Source organism: Sarcophilus harrisii, chromosome 2, assembly GCF_902635505.1.
Source record: "Sarcophilus harrisii chromosome 2, mSarHar1.11, whole genome shotgun sequence".
Classification (NCBI taxonomy): Eukaryota; Metazoa; Chordata; class Mammalia; order Dasyuromorphia; family Dasyuridae; genus Sarcophilus; species Sarcophilus harrisii.
In genome coordinates this window covers 408,541,334-408,564,009 of record NC_045427.1, presented here as the reverse complement: position 1 = coordinate 408,564,009, position 22,676 = coordinate 408,541,334, and the positions used below count along the sequence as shown (strand labels likewise).

General features: G+C 37.0%; 1 protein-coding gene across 1 annotated transcript in view; it reads right to left on the bottom strand.

The window, feature by feature from the left end:
- The window catches only part of ERGIC1 (endoplasmic reticulum-golgi intermediate compartment 1), a 138,764-nt gene that overhangs the window by 19,068 nt on the left and 97,020 nt on the right, over positions 1 to 22,676 (bottom strand). Inside the window, exons 4-7 of the mRNA XM_003756837.4 lie at positions 21,744 to 21,838; positions 20,235 to 20,359; positions 11,433 to 11,537; positions 2,905 to 2,965 (exon numbers count right to left, since the gene is read on the bottom strand). Of these exons, the coding sequence (XP_003756885.1) occupies positions 2,905 to 2,965; positions 11,433 to 11,537; positions 20,235 to 20,359; positions 21,744 to 21,838 (386 nt within the window). The remainder of the gene's footprint in view (positions 1 to 2,904; positions 2,966 to 11,432; positions 11,538 to 20,234; positions 20,360 to 21,743; positions 21,839 to 22,676) is intronic.

The following is a 22,676-nucleotide window of genomic DNA, read 5'->3' as shown; positions in this document are numbered from 1 at the left end:
GAGAAAATTTTGCATAAGGAAGGTTTATCTTGGTTCCTATACAATAAGTTTCAGTTGCTGACTGAACTGAGAGAATCTCATTCATAAGTGGACATGGTAGCTAGCATTTCTGGTTACTTGGATACTTTGAAACCACACAAATGTTCCATGACGTTGTGGTTTCTTCAGTATGGATGTCCCCTCCAGTGGGGCAGAACCTTTCACTATAAGGAGTTATAGTCCATTTCCTTCCATAAAACTCATCATTCAAAATCTATTAGGAACCTTCTTCTAGATCAGGGATTCTTAATCTCTATTATGTCACAGATCCTGTTGTGAATCTCCTGAAGTCTATAGAACCCTTCTCAGAATATTTTTAAATGTATAATAAAAAAATTATGTGGCATTACAAAGGAAACCAATTATAATGAAATATGGTTATCAAAATGATATTTTAAATTATTATCAAAATGATTTTCTATGTCTTTTTGGGGGAGGGGCTGATAATATATGGAATGTATGACACACAACACCATTCAGTTCTTGATTATCCTTCCAAGTCATGTATAATTTTGATTTTTTGAAGTTTATGGTGCTAGGATTTATAATTAACTATAGAGCAACACTAGGAAATATTGATATTGATGCGGGTTTGAGTCTAGGAGGAGCTGCTGGTTCTTTGCATCTTTTACCCATTCCCACCACTCCAAAATGATACAGTGGAATACTGCAAATATTTTACATATACTTATTGTACATATTACCTTCCCAATGGAATATAAACTCCACGAGGGCAAGGACTGTTTCGTTTTTGTCTTCATATTTCCAATAAGTGCTTAATAAGTGTTTATTGATTAATTCATTGACCTAGGTTTGAATTCCAACTCTACTACTTGTGATCTTGGATAACACTACTTAACTTTTCTAGGTCTCAGTGTTCTTATCTGTAAAAGCAGAAGAGTTGCACTAAATAATCTCGATGGTCTTTTCTGCTCTAAATCTGTGATCATCTCATCACTGCTAAAGGAGAAGGGCATATAAGGTGAGGCTAAGAAACACTTTTTCAAAAAAAATATATATCTTGTGGGCTGCATTGATCAAAGAAAGGATTACATCATGATCAATCCTCTGATGGTCAGCATCTGGGCACTTAGCTTGGCAGGTCCTTGAAAAGCAGACACAGACTGTAACTGGGTGTGTACTCCAAGCCTCTGAGCTTAGCTCAGCAAAAGCTACCAGACTCTGCTCCATTAGCACACTCTTCTAGAGCCTAAGGTCACCTCCAAGCTGTGCTAAAGCATCAAAGCAGCCCTTCTGTGGAGGAACCCCATTTGCTAGAATTACAATTATTTATAATCCCCACAACTAGGACTCAAGACCCAAGTCTGGAAAACACTCTACAAAATGTGTTGAAGTCATTTCAATGGGTCAGGAGTTTTCTTCTGCAAGAACATATAATGAAAGAATGGAAAAAATACTGGACTTGGGAGTTGGAGAAACTGAGTTTGATTCCTAGCTCAGACATTTACTGATTGTGTGACCTGGAACAAACCCCAGAACCTCCTGGAACCTCAGTTGTTGTTTTTGTTTTTTTTTTCCTGTAGAATGAGGATAATTATGTTATTCACCTCACAAAGTGGTTCTGAGGGAAGCTTGTTTTAAATCACAAAGTGATATAGAAATATAAATTCTATAATTCAGATAACAAATTTAGAGCTGAAAGGAACTTTTAAGTTTAGTTAGTCCAATCTTTTCATTTTACAAGTAAGGAAACTAAGGCTCAGAATGCCCAAATGGCCTGCCAAAGGTCAAAAGAGTAGTAGTCATCAGAGGCAATCAGAGGTTTGAACCCCCAGCCTCTCACTGCAACTATGGCCTCTTCTGCCTTAGGCTGAAATTTCTTACCATGCTTTCACACATAGGAGAAAAGGCACTAGCATTAAAAGGGACCAGGAAAGGCTGCTTGCAGAAAGTGGGATTTTAATGGATACTTGAAGAAAACAGGGAATCCAAGGGAAGGAAATGAGGGGGAGTTTCAGGCATGGAGAAAGCCACTGAAAACACAGAGTTGGGAGATGTACTGTCCTCTTCATGGATCATTGAGGAGAATAGGGTCCCTGGAGTACCTGGAGAGGAGTAAGGTATAAAAAAACTGGAAAGACAGGAAGGGGACAGATTATGATGGGCTTTAAAAGTCTAATGCAGGACTTGATATGTAACCCTACAGATAATGGGAAGGCCCAGGAGTTTATTCAGTTGGGAAATGATGTAGTCAAACATACCATTTTAGCAAGACCACTTTGATAGTTGAGTGGAAAATGTACTGGAGTGGGGAAAGATGAAGCAGGAAGACGAAACACTGGTCAAATGCAATAGTCTAGGAATGAGGTAATTAGAGCTTTTACCAGAATAACAGCAGTGTCAGCTGAGGCAGCTGGGTGGCACAGTGGATAGCATGCTGGGTCTGGAGTCAAAAAGATTCATGTCCCTGAGTTCAAATGCAACCTCACATATTTACTAATTGTGGGACCTTGGGCAAGTCACTAAACTCAATTAATCCTGTTTGCCTCACTTTCCTCATTTGTAAAAATGAGCTGGAGAAGAAAGGGGCAAATGGGGTCACAAAGAGTTGAGCATGACTGAAATGACTGAACACCAACAGCCACAGCAATATCTGGGAATAGCTGCAATAAGATAATACCATCAAATTTGACCTAACTGCATAAATAAACTAAATCTCAAAGTGTGACCAGATTACCAGAGTCATAATTTTCCCTCATTAAGAATGACATCACAAATTCTTATCCCAAAGCTCAAAAGCATCAGTTAAAATACTTCTGGCCTTTTGAGGAAGCATCTATACTTCTGAATTTCTGCTGCATTACAGAGCCCAGTGATTGAAGCATACCCCAATCTGATACATACGGTTAGAAGTGAGTTTATCAGCTCCTCCCAGAGCGTTGAATGCTCCATGAATGTTCTGAACCTAGAGACAAACATAGCTTGTGTCAATCATTTCAATAGAAGATCAGAAAAATTAGAAGCTTATCATACAACCTTAGATGTGCCTTATCTTATACGATCATTTACTTAGTTTAAGAGTTCTTAACTTTTTTGTATTAGAGAAACCTTTGGGAGTCAGGTGAAAACTATGATACCCATTACGGAATGCTCTTTGTTTGTTTGTTTTTGATTTTGTTTTTTAATTGTTTAATTGTTGTCATTTTTAAAAGACTGGGGCTCCCTATCTTGCCCAAGCTGGAAGCATAGGGACTACTCATAAGTTCAATCCCATTATTTATCAGCACAGAAGTTTCTGGCTTGGATTGGTTCATCCCTTCGTAGGTGAAATGATGATGAGACCTACCATCTTGACACCAAACTTGGTATAGATTCCTAACTTCATAGCTTGTCACAGCTCAAAACTCCTGAGTTTAAGAGATCCTTCAGCCTCAGCCTGCCTAGTAGCTGTGATTACATGTATGCAACACCATATCTGGGCTCAGAATAATGTAGTTTTTACATTCATATCTAAAAGAACTGTTAACTTTCACTTAGAGGAGTGATGTTGCACTTAAATAAAAATAGGGCCACTAATCTATAAGGATCTTTCTAGGTTATATATTGACACAGAAAGACCACATATTTTTATCATCTATGTTCTACTGTATTTTTAATTATTTTCTTTAACATTTCTCAATTACAGTTTCATCTGATGTGGGCCTTGAGTGGTATGTCTCATATCTGAATTAGAGGAAAATGAAAATAAACATGTTAATTATAATTCCATCATGTGTCCCCTAAGGTCCTCAAAGGTCATATCACTTGCCAAAAGTCAAATAGGCACAAATGATCAAGAATTGAACCCAGGGCCTTTGATTCCAAAACCAGCCTTCTTTTCATTGTAGTACAGTTTCTCATGAACTAGAGGGAATCTGATCCAAGTCTTGAAGGACTGACTGAATAGGGTTTGTCCAAAGGGAAGGGACAGAGAAAGGAGTATGACCTAGAGAACAGAGAGGTGGGAGTTGCACTGGCTAGACAGTGATCAGATTAGTTTGGCCAGAGCAGAGGGTTTGGGATGGTAATTTGGAGATAAAGTTCCAAATGTAGTTGGGGGGGTGGGTGGGGAGAGTAGGGTGGGAGGTATCTTTCTGAATTCTCCTCTCCATCTATACATATGTAAACAAAGTACTAGGTCAGGAAATTAGAAATCTGTGGGTCTTGCCCCCTCAGGGGTCAACATTCTCTTTTCATATTCTCCTGGTCCTGCAATCAAATGCTTTTCTTTATAAATTAATTGGTCCACAATCCAAATGATTTATATGAAACCTTGAACTCATCCCTATTTATTAAAGGGAAACCTTCCAGCCTTCCTTGAGCTGACAAAGCTGATGACATGCATTCTTTTAGAAATAACTAATTCATGTACTTCTGTACCCCATAACCTCTCTAAAGAGCTCTCATTTCCTTGTGGAAAAACTGCTACATTCAAAACTGAGCCTCTACAAATCTCTAACTGCCCTCCTTTCCCTCACCCAACAAAGAGTGGTAACCTTAATAGCATTTTTACCTTCTCTCCTTTTAATTTCCCCAGATGCTAGCCTCTCTGAATACTTTGATGCTATCTCCTCTAGACTTATCCCTTAACATATATGGATCCATATATGACATCTTCTGGGATGTCTAACCACTCTACTTATGCTCTGTATTTCAACCTTTGCTTTCTTGCCCTTAAAACATGACCAAAGTTTTCCAGGACTGAATAAACCTTCATCTGGTGTAGTCTTTCCCCACTTCCAACTGGTCTGTTCCTGACTTTTGCTACTTTAATAACTGTATTAATGACTTGGATAGAGGGATAGATAGCACACTTGTCAAATCTGCAGATGACACCAAGCAGGACATTCTAGGTAACAAAAAAGAGATGCCAAAAAATCCTGACAAGTTAAAATGAGAAGCCAAACTAATCAAGTTAATTCTGACAGATAAAATGTAAAATCTAAGAAAATGAACATCATGTGGCAAGAGAAGGGTAGGATGGTCAGACACCAGTTCATATGAAAAAACATTTGGGCATTTTAACAGATGGCAAGCTTGATGTGCACCAACAGTGTAGCATATTGGCCAAAAGAGCTGGTGGAATCTCAGGCTTCATTAAAAAAGGATTAGCATCAAGGGCAAAGGAAGCAATAGCCTGGCTATATACTCTGTCCTGGTCAGACCCTGTCTTTGCTATTAAAGGCTCAGTTTGGGGCATCAAATTTTAGGAAGGATGTTAATTAACAAGTTGGAGAATATCAAAGAGGGTGATGATAATAAATGGTTTTGATACCATACTGGGGGGATTTTTTGAAGAAAAGGGAGGTATTTAACTTGGAGAAGAGAAAAGTTGGGGGAAGAGGATGGAAGAGACAAAAGATGTATCTTTAAGTAATTTGAAGAGCTGCCATATAAAGATTAGACTTGTTCTGCTTCACACCACAGGTCAGAGCCAGGATGCTGGCTTATTTAGGATTTATGTAAGAAAAACTTTCCAGGGATTAAATCTGTTTTAGGCTGTAATTGGCTATCTCAGACCATGGGAGGTCCACCCTCCTACTGGAGATTTTTGGATGAAGTTGGATTAATCAGAGACAGAGAAATAAAGCATTTATCAAGAACTTATACCAAGTACTGAGCTAAGTGCTCAGAATACAAATTCAAGTAAAAAGACAGTTCCTGCCTTCAAGAAATTTATATTCTAAAGGAATAAAATAACACATAAAAGGGAGCCAAAAAGTAAAGAAGGATGGAGCTGGAAAAATAGTTTATTAAGTCAAGGTATGGGTAGAGCAGAGGTAGTTCTTCTATTTTGGATCCTTACTCAAATGAAGGCTTAGGAGAAAATGTCCAAGAGAGAAGGTAGCTGGAGTGGGAGTAGAAAAAGCTGGAATGATGGAGAATCAAGCTGAGTCAGGTTATAAATTAGTATTGCTGGCATTCTTCAAGATTATAGGTAGGAATTTATTAATTAGAGAATTAGATTTTATAGATGGAATAACTGTTCAGATATGGCTTGGGACAGATGATCTCTATGGTCTTTCCTAACCCCCAAATTCTATGATGCCATTCCATTTTGATCTTTATGTCTATTCCTGCTGTGTTAATTAATCCACTACACTTTCTATCTCCTTGGTGCTCTGGAATTATCAAATGAGATAATTTAATGAATTTCTTTAGTTTCTCAATTTCCAGACAAGCACTTTATTGAGAAATCAAATTGAAACTGTTCAATGTCTCAGAAAACAAGACCATTGAAAGTTCTGCTGAAACATTTCCATGCTAATAAAGATCTTCAATCAACCCATGTTATTGGTCTTTTAGTGTTATGACATTTATTAGGATGAACCTTTTAACTTTCAAATGGTCTATAATGAATTTCACAAGTTTATTCAAAGGAAGCTCCATTCAGTTTATAATTTTGAAAAACTTGCTATGAAGGCAACTAGAATTAGTAAAAGCAATGGAGAGAATATCAGTAAATATACAGAAAAAATACCAGTAGGTAAAATTGCTTTTGGACAATAATCTAATGATAGATGCTTTACAAAAGTATTTCAAACTGCCCTAGAGATGTTAGGCAGTGAGCAGCATCTTCAATGAGCTAATTGTGAATTTCACCAGCAGTTTAGGTATCTGCATAAATCAAATTATGTGTCCTTTAAAATAGAGAGGTTCCAGTGTTGTAAAAGTTAGCATTATGATTTATAAAATTTCTTGCATGATAGGATATTTTCTATAAGATATGTTTGTAAGCCTCTCCTTAACATTTAAAAGAGAACTGAAATTTGAGTTGTTCCTTAAATACTTACAGATAAATTCATGTCATTTTCATTCATTTGACTTACTGAACTTTGGGAACAATTTTGGATTTTGGGGTCTGTTATGGATGATTTTTGTTATTTTAAATTTCCAAGTTTGTAGTTCTATTTGCCTTGGTGCATGTTTATATGAATTTGAGGGACACATTTTTAGTTAAAACATTAGAAAAGAATAAAATGTAATCATTTTATCAAAACTACATATACATAGTAGCATATAATAAGCACTATATAAACATTAATAATTATTATTACTTTAATGAAACAGCTCATTGGTCACTAAATGTCTCTTGCTACAATCAAGAAATCTCCTTTCCACTATACCTAACAATGTTAATAACTTTCTTCTAGAAACTGTTAAACTTAGATTTTTGTGATTCAATGGTTTCTTTTTTCCTCTCTTTCTTCCTGGTGTTATTTTTCTTCCCGGTGTTATTTTTCTTCCCTTTGCCAAATGAGATGCTTTTCACATATTTCCATTTTTAAGGAACTTGTGGATTCACATGATATTTGACTACTTTCTGTTCAGACAGAGCTCCCAGATTCAAATCTCTAGCCTTGACCTCTTGCCTTCTTCTAGAGTCCCCCAGTTCTAGTAGTTTATTATTGTTATTATTTCCATATTAAAGATGAGCAAACAGAGGTTATATGCTTATTTGCCTGGGTTACAAAGTTAGGAAATATCTGAAGTTAAACTTAAGTCTTCCTCATTCCAGGTCTGGTGCTCTATCCACTGTGTCACCTAGCTGCTCCCACAAGTACAAAATTAATACAAGATGATCTATGAAAGTTGTATAGAGCAGATCAGGAAAGGCTTCCCAGACATTCTAAGAGGCAGAGGGTGAGAGGAGAGTGCATTCTAAGCATGGGTGACAGTCAGTGAAGAGATGGGAGGGAGAGAATATCTTGGATGAGGAATAACAAAGCAAGTTTGGTTGGATTGTAAAGTACATTGAGGGACATTACATATAATAAATCTAGAAAGGTAGGCTGGGCTCAATTTGGGACCATTTTAAAATGCCAAACAAAGAAGTCCACATTTGATCCTAGAGGTCACAGGGAGCCATAGGAGTTTTCTGAGTGAAAAAGTTATATAGTCAAACTTGCCAGCTGAACTTGGCAGTTATGTGAAGAATAAACCGGGAGTGAGGGAAAAACTTGAAGCAGAGAAGTCAATTAAAGAAGGAATTACAGTCTGGGCAAGAGGTGATGAAAAAGTCACCTCGATGTTATGGTACAGGCCAAAGATCTGTCATTTCTTTCAAATATTTCCATTGCCATCAAAACTACCTCAAACTTCCCAGGCTACCAGTCTCAAAACATTGGATTCATTTTACACTGCTCTCTTTTATGCCTTGGATCTCATCTATCACCAAATCCTGCCAATGCCAAGATATCCCACCACCACCACTGCCTTCCATATATCACTATCAACTCATCACAGCAAATCTCTGAATTTAGTCCCTTGTGTCTTCATAACTGACTCAGTTTTACTACCTTTAGCTTATTTTTTGATTCAATCCAACTTACATATGCATGCAGAGGCTATCATGATCATCTTCACATATTTAGCCTATTTTTTTTTCAAATCATCAATTAATTAATTTTTGAAAAAAAATTTTTTTTAATTGGGAGTTCCAAATTCTGTCCATCCCTTCACACCTTCCTCCACCTACTGAGAAGGCAAGGAATATATCATCAATTGCACATGTAAATTATTCTGTCTTTAAAAGATAGGTCTATTATTATTATTAAAAGATAGTTGTTATTATTATCCTCATTTTGTAGTTGAGGAAACTGTGTCAAACTAAGTTAAGTGACTTGCCCAAGGTCATATGGCTAGTAAGTGTCTAAGGTTGAATTTGAAGTCATCTTTCTGATTCTGTCCAGCATTCTGTCTAGTATCATAGGATTTATCATTCTCAAATCAATGAATATGTGTATAATGATTATACTATGTAGATTTGTTGGAACTCCCTTTTTTCCCAGGAGATTCTGGTATGGGAGTTGGAGCTACAGCTGATGTGCTACAGCATAAAGTGATTAATTAAAATTTCCTGAAATGCTAACAATTCTTGAAATCTAGTGCCTGTAATTGCCAAGTGAACCAAATTGGAGGTTGCACCCTTCTTCCCTCTCCCATACTAATTCTAGTTCTGTATCCTGCTGAATGATCACAAGCCTCACTGACCCTTATGTAAGGATCCTAATAACTTAAAAACTGTTCCTACTGGATTCAGGAACATTTGCATTGTCCAAAAAAAATCTACATGTATGAGCCTACTGTGGGAAATGTTTACTTGAGACTTAAAGAGAACTGTATTGTGATTCACGACCTTGTGATTTTTAAGAATATCAGCCTTACTCCTGCCTCAATATGTTAAGTCCTGCTTAAGGGGAACTTTGCTTGAGAGTGTTTTCCTCACTTTTAAATTAATTAAACTGCTACCTGATTCCTGACATATCTACCTCTGGCCAAGAATATCAGCCTTACTCCTGCCTCAATATGTTAAGTCCTGCTTAGGGGGAACTTTGCTTGAGAGCGTTTTCCTCACTTTTAAATTAATTAAACTGCTACCTGATTCCTGACATATCTACCTCTGGCCTGCTTTGTTTGGCTGTGGCCATTCACAGATTAGAGACAGGTCCAGTCCAGACTATATTTAAAATTCTTTTGTTGGCACCATACTTCCGTAAAGGCTGTCCACTGTCACAGAACCAGTTGGTGGAGGACTTGAAGACCAACATTAAAAACTTCTGACACTATATTAAAGTATGCATATCTTTTTCACTTGCCTATGGTCTGTCACTTCAGTTAGATTAAGAGACAGCTAGGTGGTACAGTAGACAAGAATAATGGACTTGGAGTTAGGAAGAGTTGAGTTAAAATCCCAATTCATATATTTACTAAGTGCTATGGTCATTTAACTTTGACCTTAGTTTCCTCACCTGTAAAATGGAGGTAAAAGTAGCACTTATTGTACAGGGCTGTTACCCTCATAAAATGTAATCACATTTGTAAATTGTAATCACAATATTTGTAAAGCTCTTTATAAACCTTAAAGTGTTATTATTATTTATTATTTTTATAAACATATTTAGAATAGGGATTTTTTTTTTGTCTCTGTGCCCTTTGGGTAATATACATGGTTGACACCTCATAAGTATCAGTTGACTATTTCTATGGAAACTTGTGAACAAAAAACAGGAGACATCATCAAAGATATATATGATTAGAAAAAGAAATGAGTCAGCCATGTCATCAGAATAAGGGATAACAAGATGCCTGTATTGGGAGCCTCAGGTTTATCAAAGAATGCCAGGTCTAGAGTCAGAGAACTTGGATTCATTTCCTGGTTCCACTGATTCTTTCCTGTGTGATCCTGAGCAAGTAATTTAAGCTCTTTGGACCCTCAGTTCCTATTCTGCAAGAAGAGCATGGCCTTTAAGGTACATTTTAACTCTAGATCTAGGATTGCATGAAGTTTGCCAAGAAAGATTTTACAGCTGATCAAGAATCTCACAGGATAAAAAGATGTAGCTAGTCTACAATATGTCTTGGTAGAGAAGGATTATCCATATCAATGAAATGGGACATCTACTGAAAGACAGGTATTTGTGTGGGAAATTTGGGAAGGGCTGGTCCCTGGTCCTTTGGTAGAAAAAAGATAACTAGGAAAGAGTAAATGGCAAGATCTCATGAGGACAAATAGCAAAGACAATTTTTCTACTCTCAAACCATTTCCAAAGAAAAATTATGAAATTTGAAAAGTATATAAAGTGATTTTTACCTGAGGGAACAGAAAGTTTGTGATTGGTCAGCACATGTTGGAAGCACATGGCTTGGAAGCAAAGCCATTGAACAAGTTAGGATTACAATAGCATGAGCTGTTCACTTTGGGCAATCAAATGAATAGAGTGATTGGGAAACTAGCAATGGAGCTCAATGAGTGAGAGAGAAAGAGAGGTAGGGTGGGGGGAGTATGTGTGTGTGTGTATGTACATACACAGATTTTGTAAGAAAAAAACAGATAAGAAACATAATATCAAGGTTTTATGAGGTCAAACCAACACAGGTTACAGGAGCATGGCAGAATAAAGAGACCTACATATGAAATCAGGATTAAACATCAACCTAGTTGAAGCAGGAGAATGGAGGAAATACTGAAATTTGTCTTGGGAAACTAAGAAAAGTAGAATTGACTTTCTTTCAAAGAATTTTAAGTAAATTTGCTGGGGGAAAAAAAGGAAGAAGTTGCCTCCTGATGAAATCAAGAAAAAACTAAAGCTTCTCTTCCTTAAGTCTATGCCCTGCCCAGAAAGGATGGAGGGCACAGGAGCCGCCTAACTCACTCTTGCCTCTTCCCCACCCACAATTCCACACCACCCACCAATGGCATACTCTTTTGAGCACATGAGGTCATCAGCAAAAAGCATCCTCCCATGGGTAATTGTAATCTACCATTAAAAGGATTCTTTCCACCCATATTCACTTAGAATTCACTTAGAATTCTATTCTATTCACTTAGAAATAACAAATTTCTTGTTCTCTCTATCACAACTTCAAGTCACTGTGGTCTGAGAACTCACCTGCAATGTGTCTCCAAAGGACAGCTTGTGGATGACATGAGTCATGTCTGGATTCTGGGGCTGTGCAGTGGCACTGTGTGTTGATACATGAAAGTTGCCAGGGACCTATTTGGGCCGACAGCCCAAAGGACAAAAAATACAGAAAAAACAAGCTTTTAGAAAAGAGTCCCCTTCCCTTCTCTCCTGATTCTATTTATGGAAAGTTCAGAAATCATGGGACTTGAATATGTATTATCTAAAGTAATGTTAAGGAGGACTCTGAGCTACAGTTCAAATCTAAGGATACTTGGCAGGATTATTTAGTGCCCACTATGTGCCAGGCATTGTGTTAAGCTTTACAAATATGATTTCACTGAGGCAAAATAAGCTATCTCCTCAACTGGTATGCTGTGGTAGACTGAGGGGAAGGAGTTCATAGCGGTGGAAATCCTATCACTCTTTGAAGACAAAGATGTTTGCATTCCTTAAGCTCCAAGAGGGAAGGGCCAAAGTGTCTGATCTCAGAATATGAGTTCCTTGAGGGCAGCAACAGTGTTTTTGCCTTTTCTTATAGTTAGCATTTTACCCAAAGTAGATGTTTAGTAAATGATTGTAAATTTAGTAAATGATTGTAAATTCTTTTTAAAAAATTTAGAATTTCCTCAGTATTTAATAGTGTTCTATGAAAGGCAGATGCTTGCTAAATGTTTATCAAATTGCCTACAACAGAGATGAGGAAATCTACTGATCAAATAGACCTTTATTATTCCAAAGATCAAAATGGTCTTGTTCCTCTTATTCCTAAAATGGGCTTCTTTCTTGTCCAAATCATCTTCCACACATTTACTAGATTGATATTCCTAAAGCACAGACCTGACTAAAACATTCCCTTGATCAAAAAGCTCCACTTATTACCTTTAGGTACCATAAATAGACTCTGATTTGCTATTTAAAGTCCACCATGACCTGACTTCCACCAGGCTTTTACACTTTACTTTTTTACACTGAAGCCCAAGTTTCAGACTTATTACACTTTACTGGTCCACTTCACTTTACATTTCAGCCAACCCGAACTACTTGTTTGTTCTTATCACAAGATGTCCGATTCTTACTGATATACCTGGAATATCTCATCTCACTTGTACCTCTTAGCAGTTCTGGATTCCTTCAAAGCAAGGATCACATGCCACATCCCATATTAACTCACCCTATAACTTGGTTGGCCTTCTTCAACATTAGTATTTAGCTTTGTACAAATTAATTTTATATTTACCCTCCAAATTGGATCACAAGAGACCATGCTTGGGACATTCAACTTGCCACTCCATGAGACAATGAATACTTATCTTCATCCCAGCCATTCTCTTTCCAGCCTCCTAACTCTTTTTTTTTTTCTCCTCTAAGATAGGGATAAAAAAAAGATGGGGATTGGACCTACAGTCTACGGATTCGTGAAATTCCCAGATAAGCAATCTCCCTCTGGGGACTCTCTTAGAGGGTAAAGTGAATCACCAGGGTTACATAATCAATATGTGTTAAGGACCAGACTTGAATCAGGTCTTTCCAGCTCTGAGACTATTTATTTACCATATTCCAAAGCTACTTCTCAGTAGAACTATAACCAAATTACCACTACCAATACGTCTGGAAAAAATGTGTTAATGGAATTCTCTATTGGAGTAGGTAGGATTCATCTTCCTGAGTTCAAATCTGACCTCAGATACTTTCTAGTAAAATAAGTTAGAGAAGGAAATATCCAATACCCGAGTATCTTTGCCAAGAAAGTCCCAAATAGGGTCACAAAAAAATCAAACACAACTGAAAATTGTTCCATTCACCATCTTTATGACTTTTCAGACTCTGAATCCTTTTCCTTGTCACTGCTCTCCATAGGTGTGGTTTCCCCTATTAAAATGTCCTTGAAAGCAAGAACTATTTCACTTTTGCATTTGGTTCTCTAGCATTTAGCATAATTCATGGCACATAGTAAGTGCTTAATCAATAGCTTTCATTCATTTATTCAGTTACTTACAGGTGGGTATCTTGTTTTTTTCAAAGTTAGATAAACTGCTTGAAGCAGACACTGTTCTATTTTTGCTCCAGTTTTTCCAGCACCAAGCAGAGGATGTAGATACAGTAAGTGTTTAATAAATGCTTGTTGAATGAATAAGAATAGCTATGACTTTCACTAGAATCCCAAAATGCCTAGAGCTTTCTTCATCTGATAGCAGTTTGATAATCAGAAGTTCTAGTTTAAAGTCTGAGTAACAAGATCCATTAATTTAAATGATTCAATGAGCTCCCTAAATTTGGTATTTGCATCTGAATAAATAGGATTGTCCCCCTTTTTCTCCCCAGCAAGTCTGACTCAGTAACTTAGCTCTACATCAATTTCTCTCCCACCTTCTCCCCTGCCTCTATTACTGATCATATCACAGTTTGATAGAATAGGGTGACTCACCAAAGCAAGTGTTGGCCTGCAGAAATGAGGGATTTTGAGGGCATGTGATTTACAAGCCCACGTAGCCTTCACTAATGGACTGAAAAATATATGGTGCCAATCATAAAATGCCTGCCTAAATCCTGACAACTTCCTGCTGACTCAGTGAGACAGTTAACTCCAAAAAAATGCTATCCACCAAGGTTTCAAACCATTTCAACCAAATAGTTGAATTGCCAACACAGTTTGAAATATTTAAGCTCTAACAACATTTATTTTAAATCTATGGTGGCTATTCTGACTTTCCAGTATGTAAACTTATTTATAAATTCAAATTAGGTTCAATTCCCCACAGTTTAAAGTTAGGTAACAGGAAGAAAACTCAACAGCCTCTTTAAAAATTTGATACCAAAAAAGAAGGATCAAAGATGTTAGTTATTCAAATTACTGAGACGAAAATAGCCATTTCTTAGTTTCACAACTAACGTCATTACTTTAAAGTTACCATTTTTCAAAAGTTATCTTTAACAGTAACTGAAATTATTAGAGCACTTTAAAGAGAGGCAGAGAAGAGTAATGGCTAGAGTTTTCCTCAATCCAGGAAGATACAGGCTGCAGTTATTACCATTGGCACCACCTTCCAGTGTGACCCCAGCTGGGCAAATCCCTTCACTTCTCAAGGCTTAGTTCTCTAAGTCACAGAGAAGATGTCAATCTACAGTGGTAAAGGGAGTTTCCTTACTTGACCTAGATCCAGTCCTGAAGACCCAGAAAGAAAAGTTCTTGCCAGTGAAAGTTGGCACCAGAACCCAACGTGATTTTTTTCGGTAGAAATAACATTCAGGAAGAGGCACTGTCATCTGCTTTGCTTACTGCTGAAACTTTCCACTGTGTTAATCTTCCATCAGAATGTAAACTACTTTTTTTTTTTTTGGCTGAGGCAATTGGGGTTAAGTGACTTGCCCAAGGTCACATAGCTAGGAAGTATTAAGTGTCTGAGGCCGAATTTGAACTCAGATCCTCCTGACTTTAGGGCTGGTACTCTATCCACTATGCCATTTAGCTGCCCCAGAGTGTAAATTTTTTGAGAGCAGAAAAAGTCTTACTTTTCTGTTTGAATCCTCCTAAATGCAGTGTTTTACACAAAAGTATTTCATTAATGTTTTAGTTCTCAGTTCAGGTAACTTTGTGCAAAATTGCTTTAAAAAAAAATAAGTTTCTATTAATGTCTTCTATTTTTTTAATATCATTCTTCCCTCCCTCCCAAGAACCATTCCACATTTTAAAAATAATATTTTTTTAAAAAGAAGAGAAAAATCAGGACCATTGATTGATACACTGAAAGTCTGAAAAAAGTCTGAAAAAGGTGCATTTTTTATCCATACAAGGTATATATACATTAGCTCACTTAAACCTCACAGAACTTATATCTATATACTACAGGGTTTATTGTTTCTACTTTACAGATGAAGAAATATGTTGCAAAGAAGTTCTGTTATTTATTCAGAAAAGTCACACAGTATGTGAGTGACCAAGATGGAATCCTTTCAAATATAGCACTCTTCTACTCAATGTTGCCTTTCATGTGTGTGTATGTGTGTGTGTGTGTGTTTAAATCTTATTTCCCTCAATGGAAAGTAAGTTCCCTGAGGACAGGTACTTCATTTTTGCCTCTAAATTCCTAAACCCTAATACAATGGCACCTAGGTGGTACAGGGGATAGAGTGCCAGGCCTAGAGTCAAGAAGACTCATTTTTCTGAGTTCAAATCTGGGTCTTAGATACTTACTAGCTGTGTGACCCCAGGAAAGTCACTTAGCTCTGTTTGCCTTAACTGTAAAATGAGCTGGAGAAGGAAATGGCAAACCAGCCTAGTATCTTTGCCAAGAAAACTCCAAATGGGGTCACAAAGAGTTGGACATGACTAACAACAACAAAAAGTACAATGGCTGACACATAGTAAATGCTAATTAAAATGCTTGTTGAATGAATGAATGGAATAAGATCTACTGGAGATAGACTTTGAGATACTCACTGAAAGAACAGCTCATATTAACTCTGCACAGACAAGGCTTATTAGTATCTAATTCAGAGAAGATGGCTCTGGGCAAAAATGTGTAAATCAAATCCTGTTTTAGATATAGAACATCTTTAGATGTCGAAAATGTAGAACATCTTCTTTAATTTCCTTTTGCAGGGTGAAATGACATGAATGAAATTTGAAACTTTTAATTTGGTCCTTGGAAAAAAGCCAGGTTTATAGGTCACTTATGCTTCTGTTTTCAATTTGTGTTCTTTGGAAAACAAAGTTTATGAAACAGTCCTTTAGAACTGAAATAGAATATGGCCCCAGGGAAGAAAGGAAGACCACCAAGTTCCAGACTCAGGAGATCAAACTGGAGAGTAGACTGATTACTTTGGCATTCTATAAACTTTACTTTTACCCTCTAAGTAAAGAAAATCAGCCTCAGGAGGCTGGCTTTGCAGTTGGGAAGATATGAGCTCAGTAGTCCAAGGCAATTCTGTCAGTCTGAGTTATAGATGAGACTGTGAGAGAATTTCTTAAGCTAATGAAATCACAGGGCTCAATTCTCCATAGATGTGAGGTTCTGCATTACAGTCCTATAGAGATCTCTTATAATTATATGTTGGTGGTCCTTCATCCTTCATTTTTTTTTAATTTTTAAATTTTTTTTAGTTTATTTTTAATACACATTGTTTTATGAATTATATTGGGAAAGAAAAATCAGAGCAAAAGGGAAAAATCATGGGAGAGATTAAAAAAAAAAAAACAGAAAAAAAAAGTAAACATAGCATGTGCTGATTTACATTCAGTCTTAGTTCTTTTTCTGGATGCAGATGGTATTATCTGTCCAAAGTCTATTGGAACTGCTTTGGATCACTGAACTACTGAGAAGAACCAAATTTTTCATAGCTGATCATTGCACATTCTTGCTGTTATTGTGTACAATGTATTCCTGGTTCTTCTTATTTTGCTCAGCATCAGTTCATGTATATCTTTCCAGGTCTTTCTATTATCAGCTTGTTCATCATTTTTTATAGAACAATAATATTCCATTACCTTTATGTACCACAACTTGTTCAGTCCTTCCCCAATCCTTTGCTCAGTGGTCCTTTGTTCTTAAAAATTTCCAGTTGAATTGAAACTATGGCAAAGCCTACTTACTGACCAAGCCTTCAAGTGAAATGGAAATTATCTTCTGCCCTCTTGGAGCCTCCCTTTGTCACAAGATAAGTTTTTTCAATAAGTGGTCCAGTTGACACTTGGTACTCTTGAGATCATTGGTTATAATGGTTGTGATGTAGAACTAATGATCACTTCATTTTTGTTTCTGGCTTCTAAGATTGTTTAGAAATGCCAGAAATGAGGCTTCTGGTTAGCACGGGGCAGAGTTCACATATAAATGACTAACACTTAATTTCAACCCTTTGGTGAACCAATTCAATGGTATACTGTCCTTTATTCTTGGATCCCTATTTCTCTTGTCCTATCACTGATCAAGCCTTGTTAAACCATAATCCTTAATTACTCTCACCATCTGACTTCTGCTTTACTCGCATGCTATTAAACTGAACTGGAGGAAATTATGAAACCACCTATACTGTGTCTACAACATTAATGCCAACTGGGCCTGTACTGCAGCAATCTAATCCTACTTCTCATCTCTAACCAAATCCCCATTCCACTTAACATAGCAACTGTTCCACAAATTTTCTTCTCTTTTCAAGCCTTCATTCTTTCCCCCACTTTCAACTCCCATCTTTGTTGAGGACTTTATGAAACTGAAGACATCAACCAAGAAGTCTTTTTTATCCCCTCATCCTCATCTCACCACCCCCTCTGAAATCATCTATTATCTACTCCTTCACACTTAAGTCTTTGGTGAAGTGCTACTTGCAAAGATCAACATCCTTACATGGGCCCTTGATCCCATCTCCTTCTATCTTCTTCAACAGATTGCCCCTACCAAAATCTTTATTCTCTATCTAATCTTCATCCCCTTATTATCTACTAGTACCTCTCCTGCTGCTTATAAACATGCCCAATCTTCATTTTTAAAAGCCCTTGATAGATACTACCATACTTGATAGTCATTGTCCTGTATCTCTCTTCTTCTTAGTTAAATTTCTTCACAAAGTAATTTTCAATCACTAATCTCATCATTTAACTGATATTATTCTCCTCAAAGAATTCAATAGTATTTAACTGCAAAATTAATGGTCTTTTTTTAGACCTAATATTTTTTCACCTTTCATGATTCTGTCCTTTAGGCTTTGTCCTGGGTCCTTTTTTTCTCTATATAGTTTCTTAGTTGATGAATGAACTCATCAGACCCTAATTGAACTGAGGTTCAATTATCATTTCTATTAGATGACTCATAGACTATTTGTCTAGTCCTAGTTTGCCTCTTGAGTTCCAGTCCTGTGGCAACTACAAACTATGTGTCTTATAGGCATCACAAAGTCAACATGTTAAAAAGTCATGGGGCAACTAGGTGCCCTGAAAGGACACTTAGGGATGGAAGGAAGGAAGGGAGGGAGTAAGGGAGGAAGGGAAAAAGGAAGGGAAAGAAGGAGGGAGGAACAGAAAAAAGAAGGGAGAAAGAGAGGAAAGGAGGAAAGAAAGGAAAGAAGAGGGAGAAAGGAAAGGAAAAGGAAGGAGGGAAGGGAAGAAAATAACCTGGATTTGTCACCTTTTAGCTTTGACTCCTCTCTCTAAACACACATGCACATACACACACATGCATGCACGCAAGCTGATATAATATCTCTCAAATATAGCTTCTTCTCTCTACTCAGTCACCTAGACTACTGTAATAGCCTTCTATTTGTACTACCTGTCTCGGGCGTCTCCCTACTCTAAACCTACTTTTACAAAGCTGCCAAAGAGATGACCCTAATGTACCTTTATTCAATAATTTTCAATGGTTCCCAATTACCTTTAGGATCAAATATAAATTCCTCTGCAACTTAAAGCTCTTCATAATTTAGCTCTTTCCTATTTTCCTAGTCTTTTAACTCATCTTACAGTAGACTGAGGAAGGTGTTGTTGAGGCATTTTTCAGTTGTGCCTGACTCTTTGTGACCCTATTTGGAGCTTTCTTGACAGAGATACTAGAATTTTTTTGCCATTTCTTTTTCCAGTACATTTTACAGGCGAAGAAATTGAGGCAAACAGGCTTAAGTGACTTGCCCAGGTCACAGAGATAGTAAATGCTTGAGACCAGATTTGAACTCAAGAAGATGAATCTTCCTGATTCCAAGCCTGGCACTCTATCCACTATGCTATCTAGCTGCCCAAGCACTGAGGAAGATATAATTTTAATGCCTTTCTCAGACACTTGGTAGCTATTTGAAATGGGATAAGTCATGTAACTGCTATCTGCCTCAATTTCTATAACTCTAAAATGGGAATAATAATAGCATTCATTTCACAGAGTTATTGTGAAGATCAAATGAGACCATATATATATATAAAGTGTTTTGTAAACCTTGAAGTACTATATAAATGCTATTATTATGGTGATTATTTTAATTGTCAAACAGAGGATTATCAAAAATTTTAAATAGAATCTTCTTTGGCTAAAATTCACAATACATCTTGAATGGTACTAGTGTTCTAGTAGTATCAGATTATTGGATTTGACAAACCCTCTCCTTTCTTCCTCAGGGGCACATCTGATAGAGACAGACTTCAGCAGCCCTGGGAATAAACTAGGTTTTCCAGAGAATTTCCCATAAACTCTACAATCTGTGAGTCAATTTAGAGCCCAGTGATGCAGCTAGATTAGCAAGGAGGTGGGGGTATTTGGAAGTGGAATGAATAGATGAAAAATGAGATTTAAGGCTATCACTTCCCTTCCTGGAGCCTCATTTTCCTCAACTATCAAAAGAGAAGACTGGGCTAAATGTCCTAGTTTTAAGGCTCCAGTGTGTTTAGCACATAGTACGCACCCAATAAATGTTTATCGATTGGTTACTGATTCCTTCTAGAACTAAATCCTATAATCATATGAACCTGCTTAATGGGACATGACCTATAGAATTTTTCAGGTATCCTGTTTTTGTTGGGGTTTTTTCAAAGCCTTCCTAGAATTGTACTTTTAGTTGTAATACTATAACTGCTTTTAGAGTAATAATGATGATACTGACCATAAAGAGCCCATGATCTTATGATTCCAAAGCAGCCTGACAAATTTCTAAGCCTGGAACTATCTAAAACCTATGGTTCAGCAGTTGGAGCAGCAAGATTGCCATAAATATATGTAGCTATATAATGGCTCTAAACTAGTAATTCAGTTTATAAGTGGAAGGCCATGGAATAGGAGGGAGATAGCAGAAAGACCCAAAATCTTCAGTCACCTTGTTGATGCTGAACTGGCCCTCGAACCGGCAGCCTTCACCATCATTTAGAGGAATCTTCATTGAGTTATCTATATGTCCAACTTCATGTCTCCCCATCTCATCCTGGATGTCCAGTCCGACCACTTTGGAGTACCCAGGGAACAAAAAGAACAAAGGGAGAGTCACAATTGGAGGAAACGATGAGGGCTAGAAGTATTCCTGTGGATATTTATTGCAAAGCATCTATCACCTGGTCAGCTGGAGAAAGGGACAACAATTAGGCACAGGTATAATTAAAAGAGGAGCTCTTTCAATCTAAGGAAATACAGACTCTCTCTTTAACACACAGAATATGAATTAAATATTTTATGAAGCCATAGAGTTGTTTTTTTGGAAGTGCAAGGCTAATGAGGTTCAGATGGAATGCTTTTATCTAGTTAGAATAAAGCAATCTGAGAGGAAAGAACTCTGCAAGTTATTAACTGGCTTCAACAAGTCCATTTCTTGGTGTTTACTGCAAAGAGAATCTGTCAATTCAGAAACGAATTGGTAACTCTGGATTATCACTCTTAAATCCATCATTATCGACTAGCTATAAGACTCTGGAGAATTTGGTTCCACTTTTCATAGGTCCTAACGTCCTAATCTGAAAATGGGAAGAGTGACAACAGTTTATCTTAATGGTCCTAAGAAATGTTGCAAGTGACAAATAACAAAATTGAGGTTGAGTCTAGAAAATATAAAGGACTACAGAACCATAGGCGCTTCCTTGGCATACTGACACATTCTAAGACTATAATGAAGAATAGTAGCTAGGAGTACCTTGGAAGTAAGGGTTTCTTTGGTATCAACACCAGGGCATTAAATAGTGCCAAACTGTGAGAGTGACTGTGTGTGTGTGTGTGTGTGTGTGTGTGTGTGTGTGTGTTAAAGAAAAGTAAGAATAAAGGACAATACAACCAGGGAACCTTCAAACTTAGAGAAAAACATCAGAGGATATTCAAAGCTTGGAATCAAAAATGCTGATGTGGGCTGACTGCTTTACCAAGTGGAAAAGGGTCTGGGGAAAAAAAATCTCTTTCCACTACGCTAATGCTACCAGGTTTCCTATGTGACTAAAATTTTCCTTCTTTTAGGAGCGCTGCTTCTGCAATTCCTGAATTAACGGTCTAAGGCCAGATTTATTTTTCTAAATGAAAGTGAAAAACCCCCCCAACATATTTGACTAGTATAGGGTCCCTCATTCTGCTCTGAGTTTAAAAACAATGATGTAATTCCCATCTGAAAGCCCAAAAGTAATAATGGGAATGAATTCTTCATTCAGATTTTGGTTTTTCACTAAGCTGTTCTAATTCACAGTAGTCCCTTTGAACTGAAATCATTTGAGGGGAAATGACTTAGCAGGGACTCACAGAGCTAGGGATATTATATTCTAGGGGTGGAACTGAAACTTTTTGTGAGTTGGTAAATCACCTAATAGCAAAGGTAGAATGTTAAGAGAATAGAAGAGTCACTTGTGGTACTTACATTCACAGTGTAAATTTGGTAAACTGATGTTCAGACTGACATCTATTTTACCTCCACTGTCCTTATCTGGATCATCGACATAGAGTTCATTCACTCTGTGGGAGACACAAGCACAGGGGTTTTCACTGTAACAGATGTGCACTACCTTCCCTGCTCCCCCATAAAGCATCAGACAGTTAGTCCTATCCTTCTCTCTCTGTATTGTGTAACTAGACTTTTACAATATTTTCCTATTTAGGCATAAATCAAGGCCAGAAAAGGAAGAAGATCAATATGATTAGAAGATAATCACAAATTCCCCTTAATATGTCTCTTGCTTATGTTGCTTAACTGTCAGAGAAAGTTGACCAGGAATGACCAGGAATGACTATAATAATTTAGACAGTGACTAAAACATTATAAAGAAAAATAACTTTGAAAATCCTTAGAACTTGGGTCAATACAAATCAATACAAATAAAATCTAGTCTAGAGGAATAAAGACGGAACACAACTACTTTCTGAAAGAGAGATAATATATTTAAAATGCTGAAAGAAACAAATGCCAGATACGGACAATGTGGGATTTTGTTTTGCTGAATCATGCATGTTTAGTATGAGATCTTTTTTCTTTTCCTTTTAATTTTTTAATTGAAAAGGAAGTGGGATGAACTCTTCCTGCAATTCAGGTTCTCATGCAGATCAATGAAATTGTTTTTTTTCCCTTGAGACAATTGGGGTTAAGTGACTTGCCCAAGGTCACACAAGCAGGAAGTGTTAAGCCAAATTTGAACTCAGATCCTCCTAACTTTAGGGCTGGTGCTCTTTCTACTTACTACACCAACTAGCTGCTCCCACAATCAAGTATTTTTTAATTAGTGATTGATTCATATTTAAAGACTATATGAAAGAAGAGATAAAGGAAGAGCTCCTATAGAATGAAGTACTCTCCATT